The sequence below is a fragment of the Oryzias latipes genome, chromosome 14 (assembly GCF_053564925.1).
Source record: "Oryzias latipes strain Hd-rR chromosome 14, Olatipes_Hd-rR_3.1".
NCBI classification, from domain to species: Eukaryota; Metazoa; Chordata; class Actinopteri; order Beloniformes; family Adrianichthyidae; genus Oryzias; species Oryzias latipes.
This window is the reverse complement of record NC_136250.1, coordinates 7,423,661-7,436,037: the sequence shown is the minus strand read 5'-3', so window position 1 is coordinate 7,436,037 and position 12,377 is coordinate 7,423,661. Positions and strand designations below refer to the sequence as shown.

Sequence of the window (12,377 nt, the reverse complement as noted above, 5' to 3'; positions counted from 1 at the left end):
CTTGCCTTGGCTAGTCTCCATGTGCCAGGCTCAGGGCCTTGGGAATGAATGGTGCCCCAGCTCTGCTCCGTCTTTGAAGCTAGCCAGGAATGCGAGGCCTCTTTTTTTTTTTTACTTTGCCCCCCTTTCTCTCCCTGTTGTTCAGGCAGCCGGCTGCACTAGTGGCTATCTGCAGCAGTGAAATATTCCCTCCGCTGCGCTCATTGTGCATCGGAGAGCCGGACGTCATCGGCTGGCCAATCAATGGCTCCCACTAGGCAGCCTTGGGTCCCAGTGGGGGAAGGAGGGACCCTCTAAAAATCTTCTCTCTTATTTCTGGCTCTCCTGGTAACTTGGTCTGGTCACTCTTCAGTCAAAGAGGTGTTTTTGTTGAGAAGAACCAAGGGGAGGCTTGCTTTTTTGTTTTTGTTTTAGATGGGAATCAGGAAAGCCAATGGCATAAACTGTAAGATTGGGTAAGTTTTTTCTTTTTTCTCTTCTAAATAATGAGGCTCTGATGTTACAAACTTTCAGTCCAGCCTTAAGGGAGTTCAGTTCTCAGTAGTTCCCCACGCTCCACTTCACCATTGTCTCAGATGATGCCATTCATGCAACTTGTGCTCTGCTTTTCTGCTGTCATTGTTGGCCTCTGCTGTCTCTTGCTGTTGTGGCTTGCGTGCGAGAGTATTTGTCTGTGCCTTGTCCTCTCTCCCCACTTTTTGGTTCTCTGTACATTTTGTCACTGCCTGTCCCCTCCATCACTTCCACTCGAGTGCTCCTCTGTTTGGGGAGCCTCTGTCTCCCTTCTCAGAGGAGAGAGGAGACCAGAAAGCTGCACACATACATATAAGCTCACAGAGTCCCCCCCATTACACAGTGGCATGCAAATTTTAGTCCGTATGCAAAAAGTGACCACTGATACTAATCCTTCATGCACATTTCCCAGCACAAAGCATGCAGTTTATTAGAAATGACTTTAAATAAAACAATAACCTCATGTTGTGAACAGGATTTGTTGGTTTTCCCATCACTCACCTGGCCGAATTTGAAGCCAACCCAGTACTGTAAATAAGAAACTGTACTCTGCATATTAAAAATATGGGCTAAATAAATAAATACTGCTTTGTCATTGTGTATCAAGCATTGTTGTTCAACTAGTATCTATTACCTTTGTATATGCACGGCATGAATATAGCTTTAGGCATGATAACAAAGCCAATGAAAAGTATGTGGGTCACTTCAGAGCACTGTCATTAGAGTCTTAAACCTATCATTAACCTGGGGGGGCTTATTACTTTGCCTCTGAGGCTTTACATTTTCAGGGGAGCTGGTTATAACTCAAGAAACTGGAGGAATTTAATGCCAACAAGTTAGAGGATTTTTTTGTGAAAACAGGAACACTTAATGAAGAAATCATAGAATTTTTTATTTACTGTTATGTTGCTGTATTGCAAAGATGCTAGATTTTTGCCTTTCTTTAAAGGTTCTGCAGCGATTAAGTTATCCTGCTTTTCCCATCACTCAGATGCCTCTGGTTTGAGACTGAGCTGTCTGGTTGTCTTTTGGTTGTATCATTTATCGTTGTAGGAGCATGAAGTAATAGAACTAAATCCCGATTACAACAGTGTGTTGGTCATTGCAGAGCACTGTCATTAGTCTGAACCCGTCATTAACCTGCAGTGGTTCATTTTAGGATCAACAGGTTTCTAGAGTTGTTGCTGATGACTCAAGACTTCCATCTTTTTTATTTGTATCAATAAACTCTTATTAAAAACGATCCATAGAGTTCCTATTAAATTTCAGTATCATAAATGACAAGTAGTGTTGTTTATTTTTACTGGGAGCTTGGTTTACAGGACCAACCTATGGTTCCAAGACTACTGATTTCCTCGAAATTTTACGTATTTACTGAATTTATATTGTGTGGTAAACAGACTTGCTACAGCAATACAGCAATATGCTTGACAAATTTCCTTTAATAATGTTTATTTTAGTGTGAGGATGATACATTTAAGTTTGTCAGTACAGTGATACCTTTTGGTTTTTGGTCAGGTTCTGTTATGAGTTGTCTCTCTGTTACCGTCACTTTACATTCATTATCATTCACAGCTGTTTTTATTTTCTGTTAATTCTCCACAGCATATACACATGTTTAGTTTTCAGTTCCTTATTGACAGGCCATCTGTTTTGAAACTCCTTTCTTGCCCTCCAAGTTCACATTTTTTGTCATGTTTATTAAATATTTACATATAACAGTTCCTAACATCTTATTAATGAGTTGTTAACTGGGATGGTAGTGATGTGCCTCATAAAGAGTTAAATCCACATAAAGCTATAGCTCAAAGTGATTAAAACTACAAAAAATATTTATTTCAATGTTTCTTTATGCCTTAATAAAGTGGACATCGGTGCTTATGTCATTACATCTAAATAGTGAATAAATGCACAAAAGTGAGTTGGCAAAAACCTGAGGTTCTCATGAATAATAGAAAGAAAAGCTCAGGGAGGTCAGCCTGCCACATTGCTGTCTTACAATGTGTTCTAGCTGTCACAAGACTAAACCCCAGATATTTCATTAGGCATACCTCTCATTTTTTCATGTGCCTGCTGCAAAGTGCACACCAATCTCAAGGCCTCTAATTAAAGGCTTTGTTGATGTGAAACAGCACAGAGTGATGCTGGCCTACAAAAGCACACTGCTGTGAACAAAGTAGAAGTGACACAACAAAGTATAATAAATACTATATTATTCAAAATATTTTATTAGGTGATGTCTTTGTCAAATATTTTTGTAAAACGTGTGTCAACCCACACAAATGTTTGAAACTTAGGGGAGGGTGGTTGTCTTGGATTCGGGTTTTGGACGTCTTGCCAGGTAACACTGTAAACTTTCTTCGTAAACTATTTCTGCCATGCATGCAGCGAAGAAGAAGAAGCATGAAGTTAGCTTTTTTTTTTTTACGAGAAAGTCAATTCTGTTAAACTGAAGGCTCACCAGGTGAAAAATCTTAGATAAACATTAATGTTTGTGTAAGATTCTCAGCTTGGCAGAACACATTTTTCCACTTCCATTTTCATTTTAAACATGCATGCTTTGTCAAATGATTACCCTTGAGAGTAGTTCTCAGTAAACCTTTTTACATGAAAGTCAGTTTTCTGTGTGTTTTGTGTTTTTTACCCCAGGGATAAACGTGTTCAAGAAGCTCTGGAAGAGCCAGGAAAATGACCTAATCAGTGGCAAGTGGGACAGGCAAATGTGCTGGTGGCATCTTCATCAGTTTTGCTCACAAAGCGCACATGCGTTGGCCTGCGTACTCACCTACCACATCCAGAAACCGTACCCTTCCCTTCCTGACATTTGCCCCGTTCCTTCATGGATTCCTACAGCTTGCACTTTGACAGAATGAGCAACGTGGACTTGCATCCTCTGAGCCTGCCTGTCAGCCGGCTTTCCCCAGCCAAGTCCAGCAGCAGCATCATCGAGCAACTTGCCCACCACCAACACGGCAAAGGAGACTCCGCTTACAGCTCCTTCTCTGGTGGATCTACTGCCCCAGACTACCCCTCTCCATTCCTCCAGGATGAGCTGCAGCCCAACTCTTTCAGCCACTATGCTGAACTTGGGTGTGTGAAGTCCTTGTACCGGCCAGCCCAGATTCTTCACTCTGAATCAAAGACCATGGACCAGCTCTATCGTTCCGTTGAGGCTATCTCACAGCAATATCACAATAGCACTAATATAAACCATCAGAGTGAAAACACCGACAACAACCTTCACGGCAACAACAAAACACTATCTACACAACATGCACATTCCAGAAATCCATCTCAAGGTGGCCAACCTCATTCTCCTCCCCCTCCAATCCCAGCACGCCTTGACAGTTACATAGCCACAAAAAATCTGGAAAACAGCAGGGTACACCACAGTACAGAGCTACAACCTCAGCAACCAAAACCTCAACAGAACTCCAGATCCCATTCTCAGCTCATTCCCTGTGGCCTTCCTCCCAAATCTGAAACTGCTAACCAAGACAATAACAGCCCAAGCTTCAACGGTGATCCAGTGTGGAGAGCTGTGAAACAAGAACAGCCACAGGCCCAGAATCCACCAAGCCACCAGAGCCATCTACAGTATCACAAAGACACCAGAATGACTCCAGAGGACCTTTTCATCACTGATAACAAGGCTCTCACTGAGCAACAGCGACCAGCAAACATTCTAAGTAAATCACCTCCCCGGAGAAATTGCCAGCCAAACCACTTACCACCCAGGGAATCTTTGAGTAGTGATGGATATGACAGGGAGAACCACAAAAAACACAGTAGCTATTCTGGAACCTATCGTAGAAGAGCACATTCAGCTCAAGATCAGATAGTGTTGGACCCAACTCGAGGTGCCAGCCCCTGGAATGCTGGTCAGAATTTGATCAGTGGCAGCATTCAACATAAGGGACAGTTCTATTTTGTTACAGGAGTGTGCAAAATGTCTGAATCTGGTCTGAGGATGCACTCTGCTTCAACGAGTGGGGCTGAGGATGGAAGGGACATTTCTGTTTTGTTAGAGAGACGTCAGCACAGAGATAAAGAGAGATCTCACAGCACACTAGATAGTATGTTTAGACCTTTCCAAGAAAGCTCCTGCTCTTCCATTCCAGAAAAAAGAGAGGTATTTACACCTGTGTCTAGAAAAAAAGATCTGATGTCCAAGATCTCGGACCAGGAGAATCCCAGACAAACTCACCTGAGTCAGTCCCCACCAATTTTTGACAGTTTAGAGGATATGGACTTCATGCACAGTCAAGAGATTGGTCGCCACACTTTGGACAGTCCAATTTTCTATTGTGGACCTGACAGGAAGGGTCCACCACTTTCAGCAGCTCCACAAAAAGAGTTCTCCACACTTTTCAGCAAAGACCAATCCAACCACAACAACAGAGAAGATCCTGCAAAGAAAGAGAAAGAACAAACACTCTGTGATGCTGTCAGTGAGAAGATCAACAAAGACACAACCCCTCTTCTGTACCATCTTACTGGAGCAAACCTTTCTGTGCTACAACCTAAGAATGAATCTGGCTTTAGCACGAAAGACCACGGAGATGTTGGAGTAAATGATGGGAGACCTCCTCAACATGATGCTGTCATGACCGACAGAGGAGGAGTTTCCTCTGTTGCCTGCAACACTCTAGACGATTCGTTCAAAAAGTATTACAAAGAGAAGCTGAAGGACGCTCAGCGGAAAGTCCTGAGGGAGACATCGTTTACAAGGAGGGACTTGCAGCTGTCTTTACCAAACCAGGCCAGGCTAAAACCTGAACAGAGACCCACAAGCATTCACTCTTTCTCCTCATCACAGGACTCTGAGACTTCCACAGACACTCTCACTCCTTCTGTGACTTCTGAGGAGACCGAAAGGGGCAGCATCAAGGAAAAAGCAAGTGAGAATCTAAAAATGACGGAGAGAGACTTTGAAAAAGTGAATGGGAGGCCAGCACATGTGGCCCAGCCTCAGGTGGCACGTATTGGGGGTCGAAAGAGGCTTACACCAGAGCAAAAGAAGATATGCTACTCTGAACCAGAGAAACTCAACCAACTTGACGGGGGCCCCCAGCACGCTGTTTGCCGTTCGTTTGGCAATGAAAGCGACAGTCCTTTTACAGCTGAATATGAGGAAGAGGAGCGTGTGCATCAAGGAGACCAGGGACTGGTTGCATCACGCAGAAAGATGTTTGAGACTAGAGGTCGAGCCATGTCAGTCTCAGGGGCCTCACAAACTAACCTCAAGCATTTCAGGCATAAGGCTCTGGTGGAGTACATGGAACGTAAGACGGGCCACATAGTAACTGAGCCTCAGCAGCCTATGGCTCAGTTACCTTCCCAACCAAGACAAAGACACTCCCTGGGGGAGAAACCGTCTGACTGGGGTGTTCGATCTACACCAGGGAACCACGAAGGAAGAAATGCAAAGAAGCACAGACCCCATTCTGCTGGCCGCATACTGGACTGCCCCCAAAGCTCCATGAGGTATGAAAAGCTGACTTTTACAGAGTTTCTGTCTTTCCTTAAGGCATTATTTCATTATTGAATAATCCTCTACTTCTCTCAAACCAGATATGCCCAGTTCTTACCAGCACAGTCTTGTTCAGGCCAATATGCTGGCCGGCAAAATCCATTCAGACAGAGGCAGAGTCGAGGTTCAGCTCAGGCAAAATCTGCTTCAGCAGAGAGCCTGTTGGACCAGCAAGAATCTGCTGGTTTGTGCCGGAACCGATCCACATCCACACCACATGCATTTCAGGTCATTGTCGTTTCCGACAAGTCTCTTTCTGTAAACTGTTTTAACCAATTTAAACCCAATTCAAACAGCTCTGGTTCATTTTGTCTCTTCGGGGTCTGTAGGCACATGAATATTCAGAAGATCTTCTAACTGTTGACTCCATGGAAACCAGGAGGTATGTACTGGTGCTCCAGATGAATTCGGACATTTTTATTGGGTTTTTTTTTTTTTTTTTGGTCAGGAGAGTATTAGGTCAGTGATGTGTGTGCTGTAATCATATATCATAAATCTCAGTCTGATTCTTTGTGAAATCTGAAAGTCAACACCTACATGCTCCAACTAACAAGCATTCCTTTCAGTAGATTTATGTGACGACCACAGAAGAAGAAAAAAAACAAACCCTTAAAAACGTGCAGTTTTAAATTCAAATATCCAGCTTTTATTGAGCTGTATATCTGCCGACTGAAGTGGCATTCAAGGCGTGCATTGTCTGTTATTATGTTTTGTCTGTTTGCAAGATTTACGTCAGTGTTGCCTGCTATTTGAGATCTGATCTTTAATTTTAGTTTCCAGAAGAATGCTGTTGAAGAGTCTCTGGTAAAGCCACTTTCTGGGGGCCCGCTTCCTGTCCGTGTGGCGGCACAGAGAGGAAAGTCCATGGAAGAGCTCGGAACGTCAAAGATGACTCAGCCGTGTGCCATGAGCAAAAGCTCTGAGCATCTTGATCAGCTACAGAAGATTTCGAACGGGCCCGGAGGACCGGGAAGAGACGAGGCCGGCGCTTCACGAGGTGGGCATGGAAAAGAAACCCAGTGGAATGAAAGAGGAAGGAAGAATCAAGCAGTGAAGGAGCCAGAGTTTATTTGTCAGAAGAACCCTCAGGAACAGATCCAAAACCAAACCCAGAAGCAACCACTGTCGCAGCAGAGCTCTGTGGAGGATTCAATAGCTGAGGAGAAAAGCTCCAGCAGGTCCTGCTCTCCACCCTCCACCTCCTCTTCCCATTTCAGAGCTCACTCTGCTTGTCTGGGGCCTCATGGACCTCTTTCTGATGGACTCGGGTCAGGGAAAGAGTCCATCCTTCACTTCAGAGGCCTAGACAGTGACATGAAGATCAAATCTATTGTGTCCCAGACTAATCCTCCCTGTGAAACCCCATCTTGCTCCAGGTAAGCATAAACAGAAGAAAGTCGTTGCTGCTGTGAAGCAGATTGGCTTGTAGACCTTCCCACACCACTTTTTAAATCAAACTGACTCACAATTATGTTTAAAGTGATATCAGCAAAGGTTGATTGAAGCATCTGTGTTTATTTCCAGCAAAGAGAAGACCTCTTCAGGTTTGAGTAGAGCAGAGAAGGAGCAGAATGTCGATGACAGCAGCAGTAACCTCCAACCACCTGAGTCAAACCATGAAGTGCCTCTGAGCTGCGGCATCACCACAGAGCCTTTTCTGTGGAATCTCCCTCCAAATGAAGAATCCTCAGAGGAAGCCCAGACGCCGCTGGAGGACAGCGTTTTTGACGAGTTCCCCAGCTCAGACCTCATGAAGCAGACGAGTGAAGCCTTTGTGCCTGTCTGCACACCTGTCTCTGATGCCGACCTCGACCAGGAGGCGGAGGAGCAGAAGCTTCCGGGGATGGAAGCTAAGGCGGTGGGAGAGAAGACGGAGGAAAGGGGAACACCAGAGGGAGAGACTGTAGAAAACCCCAATGAGAAACCTCAGTGGGAGGAGCTTGTGGAGGCAGTGGTCAAAGCTGACCAGTCATTAGCCAGGGTGCTCTTCCCTCTGGCCAATCGGAAGACGGCCCTGATGCTTATGGAGCAGGTGATGTCAGAGGACACGCTGCTGATGGAGGAGCACTACAAGAGGAAGCAGGAGCAGAGGGGAACTGCAGAAAGGTGAATGCTAATGTGGTGGAGCGAACAAACAAAAGAAATGTCAAATAATAAAACGTGGTCTAAAAATAGAACACGTCAAATCATGTTGATCCACTGTCTCAGTGCTTTACTTGTCACTTCTATAGGTGACAATATGCTTAATTTATAAATATGTAGATGCTGTTTAAATATTTTCAGAGCCAAGTAAAATAAAATCCTCATTTTCTTAGCGTCTTGTAAATCGACACCACTTTGCAAATTTGGAAATCCAAATTACAGTTTTTTGTTTTCATGGATTCTTTATTTTCCTCCTGTATCTGAGTACATTTAAAAAGAGCTGGCGTAAATGTCTCCGTAGCATAACTGTATTGTGGTGGCAGAAATGATTGCATGAATCATCAAGGCTTTATTGACACATGCGGGTTTGTTTTTGCAGCGCTGTAATGGTTGAAGGACCTGAAAAGTCTGCTTTCGATTCTGCGTCTGACATTCAGGAATCTCGGCCTGCAGACGTGCTATGTAAAGATAAAATCTCTGAAATGAAGGTAAGTATTAGTTTGATGACCCATTAGACAATGTTATTTCCACATAATTAATAGGGATTATTTGTCATGAATTATCTGTAAAAACTTCATTAAAGGGATAGAGATCCCTTCATACTTTTACTTAGTCAATATGCCAAAAAGAAACTTGGAAAAACAGCTACATCTAGATTATTTGAGCTCCTTTTTCTGTATATAAATGACATCTGGATTCTGTTTGGCCTTAAGTTGACCCATTTTTAGCTGTTTTCTGCATCCCATCATCTGATTTACTGTCTGCTTCTTATCAGTGTCTCCCACTTGTCTGTCTGGGTAAGCTAGTAGAGCTTGGGCTTCTTCCTCTTTGCTGCTCTGCAGTCTCTCACCTTGAAGTGTATCTGTTTCCCCTCCAGTTTGAAATGCCTTCTTGACTTGTTTTTTTTGGTCTGGGCTCTGCTCGCAGCATCTGCTGGTCTCCTACATCGAGGCGCACCTGCGCTCACTGGAGGAGCGCCGCTGCGCCCTGCAGATGGAGGTCCAGGAGAACGCGGCGCGCGGGAAGGTGCTGGAGGTGCTGGTGCAGGAGCGCTGTCAGCCAGTGGAGCAGGAGAGGTATAACCTCTTCATAGGAGACCTGGAGAGGGTGATGAACCTGCTGCTGTGTCTCTCAGCCCGCCTGGCTCGAGTGCAGAACGCCCTGAGCAACGTGGATGAGAACACCGATGCAGAAGAAAAGGTGAGGAAACGTCTTATTTGACCTATAAAAACTTATTTTCCTTTAAAAAAAAAAAAACGTTTTACATGTTTTCTAGATCTGCATTATATACACAGGTATGCAACAATTATTTTCTCTATCAATGCAGTTTATGTAAACACTTCAATCTAGTCAAACTTAGACAGGTTAGAAGGCCAGCCTTTTGTTCCCTCCTGTGTACAGCTGCTGTTTACACACACAAAGACACGCAAGGAAAAAGCGTACTGTCAGCTGCTGCCTGTAGGGTAACGCTTTGTCATGCAACCTTACTCATCACTTCAAGCAGCTCATTTGGAGGTACTGGGTAACAGATGACTCCCTTTCCCAGCGTCAGTGTTCGATTTAATACTTCAAACACAACGCTTGGGGAAAGTTAAAGGACAGCTGAATTGGAGTCAAGGTTTCTCACTCTGTGGTTTTCATGCTGCAGGCTTTATTGGAATTTAATTGCCAATTGTTTTTAGCTTATCTCTGTTTGGATCAAATAGTTTAGCTGGCATTTGCAGATAAGGCTTGATAAACTGCTGTTCCTAAATGAGCTGGCTCACTGGAACGATCATGCGTTTTTGGAATTCAGTCTCAATAACCACAACAAGCTTTGCCAAAAAGTGACGGGTGTCCCTGGATGATGTGCTGAAACGTGGGGTTTCGTTGGTTTTTATTTAATGTCCATAAGACCTGCAGATTTATTCCTGAAAGAGCTCTTTGTTGGTGTGTCCATGGGCAGACACGTGACGGCTGAGGGTGCTGCTTACTGAGGGCTTGTTAGAGGCTCATTTGCTTTCCTGCTGTTATCGGCAACACTGGTATTTACACTGACTCACCGAAACTCCTGCCCAGTTTCGATGACATTTGTTTCTACCCTGCCCTCTGTTGACTTAAGGCCACACTACACCGACTGTCCTGTAAAACTTTCTCCTTCATCAAAAACAATGTCACTTTCAATTCAAGCAAAAGCATCTCCTGAAATGATTTTTACTCTCATAGCAGTTTTATTTAAGACTAGAAGAAATATAAATGTTCAAATATATCCAATGAAATGATTTTTTTGTATGCAGGAATGTCTGGACAGTCGCCACCGTCTGCTGTGCAAACAGAGGGATGACGCCAAAGACCTGAAGGATAACTTGGACCGCAGAGAGAACCTGGTCTCCACCTTCCTGTCCCGGCAGCTGTCGGAGGAGCAGGTGCAGGACTACAGACGCTTTGTGCAGACCAAGGCTTCGCTTCTGATCCGCCTGAAGGACTTGGAGGAGAAGCAGAGGCTGGGCGAGGAGCAGCTGGAGGCCCTTTCTAGCCGCCTGAAGCCGTGAGAGTGGCGTGGACACAAGCTTTGGTCGTACTTGAACTGAAAACGTGTTCAGCTCTACTTTCCTGGTTCTGTTTGTCCAAGGAGATGCAACCCTTTGCTACAAAATGCTTGACAGAACTTCAGCCGGACCCACTTTCTAAACACTATGCTGACTCAGCAGAAAGACTGTTGAAACTGAAGCTCCAACCCCGTTCATCACACAGAGCCAGTGCATCACGTCCTGTCCGTCACTATCAAGCCGTTGCCTTAATGTTTTTGTAGCTGATAATTATTTTTGTTTGAGAGCTGCTGTGCAGAACACGTTAGAACTTCATAAATGGTCGTGCTTTTCTTCATGATGGCTCCTCAGTCTGCAGAAAACCTACAAGCTTTAAGATTGTAACGCGGCAGAAGGAACGGCTTTAGGAGCCTCACAAGTACTGTATCATGCCAGTAAAAATCTACTGTAGCCGGGCAGATTTCATCTTTTTGAATGCTCTTATATTTTATAATGTATTCAGATTAAGAAGGCACTACAAACCAAAAAAGGTGAATGAAAAAAAAACGCACTTTGTAGATTTACATAAATGCACATTTCTTCAGTTTGGATCTTTTCAGTGAAAGTGTCTTTTTAAAAGGTCCATGAGAACAATTAACACAACTGTTGTTAAGATCATTTCATTCTTAATAGGAAGTGGGGTGTAGTGACGTCATCGTCAGATCCTGATCTACGTGGACCTGCCATGGATTCTTAATTCTTAGCCAAAACTCTTTAATTTTAAGGTGCAGATTTTCCATCAGAAGATTTCCATATTTTGTCTTTTTGTTGCAAAAACAACTTTCAGTACTTGAAAATGGTCAAATAAGCGTCCCAGATCTGCTTTACCTCCACAGGGTAGACCTTTTTAGACACCTTAATCTTCACTTTACACAGCCTTGTTGTGTATGAAATGCTGTTTTTTAAACCCCTTTGAATAAAGTGACTCCCAAATACCACCAGGAGCATCTTTGTTTGGACCTGAACGGTATCTGGGCCTCTTTCATGTGCCTTCTGCACATGCCTCTAATTGTCTTCACGTTTGTGTTAACATTCAACAAAACATCTTGTGTAGTCAGGAAATACAATCTTGTTCCTCAGGAAATTAAACAGGTTGATTGTTTTGGTCATAACGAAACGCATTTAGTCACTCAGAAAGGCAAAGACATTTGAAAAAAACAAGGTGAAACCTTAAAGAGGTTCTGACTTTCCCCCCTGTCTGCTAAGCAAACGTTTGTGCTAACGCAGGGCTGCAGCACTGGAAAGACTCTTTGTTTTCTGCTGGAAGTCCTAAAATATGTGAAAAACCTAACTTTATGGAGGCTGAAGGAGAAAGTGAAGACAAGCTCTCACAAAGACCAGCACAGGGGTTAACCCTCATCTTCCTTCTGGATTTGCTAAACTTCCCTTTCAGAGGAAGAAATATTTCAGCTACAATCAAAGGAGGATTTAATTTAAGCGTAATAGACACTGATGAGAACAGAAAAGACATTTCAGATGGCAGAAATGATGATGGACTCATTTCAAAATCCACCTTCTCCACTATATTTAACACCCACTTTCTCAAGGGTTTCTGTTTGTGCCCATTTGGGGTTTTAAATTTTGTGTTTGGAATGTTGTGAATAAATTAAGCTTTTACTGTC

General features: G+C 43.7%; 1 protein-coding gene across 4 annotated transcripts in view; it reads left to right on the top strand.

Annotated features, from left to right (window-relative positions):
• Positions 1-12,377, top strand: part of shroom1 (shroom family member 1) — a 36,181-nt gene extending 23,804 nt beyond the window's left edge. For 3 of the 4 annotated variants that reach the window (XM_011483183.4, XM_078930624.1, XM_078930623.1), the window contains 8 exons: positions 3,163-6,000; positions 6,088-6,274; positions 6,376-6,428; positions 6,820-7,422; positions 7,571-8,152; positions 8,568-8,676; positions 9,116-9,388; positions 10,465-12,377. In XM_011483183.4, coding sequence (XP_011481485.1) covers positions 3,353-6,000; positions 6,088-6,274; positions 6,376-6,428; positions 6,820-7,422; positions 7,571-8,152; positions 8,568-8,676; positions 9,116-9,388; positions 10,465-10,719 — 4,710 coding nt within the window. In that variant the 5' untranslated portion in view covers positions 3,163-3,352 and the 3' untranslated portion in view covers positions 10,720-12,377. Of the gene's footprint in view, positions 1-205; positions 456-3,162; positions 6,001-6,087; positions 6,275-6,375; positions 6,429-6,819; positions 7,423-7,570; positions 8,153-8,567; positions 8,677-9,115; positions 9,389-10,464 lie in introns of those variants that run through there. The other variant, XM_004076123.5, reaches the window with a different exon arrangement.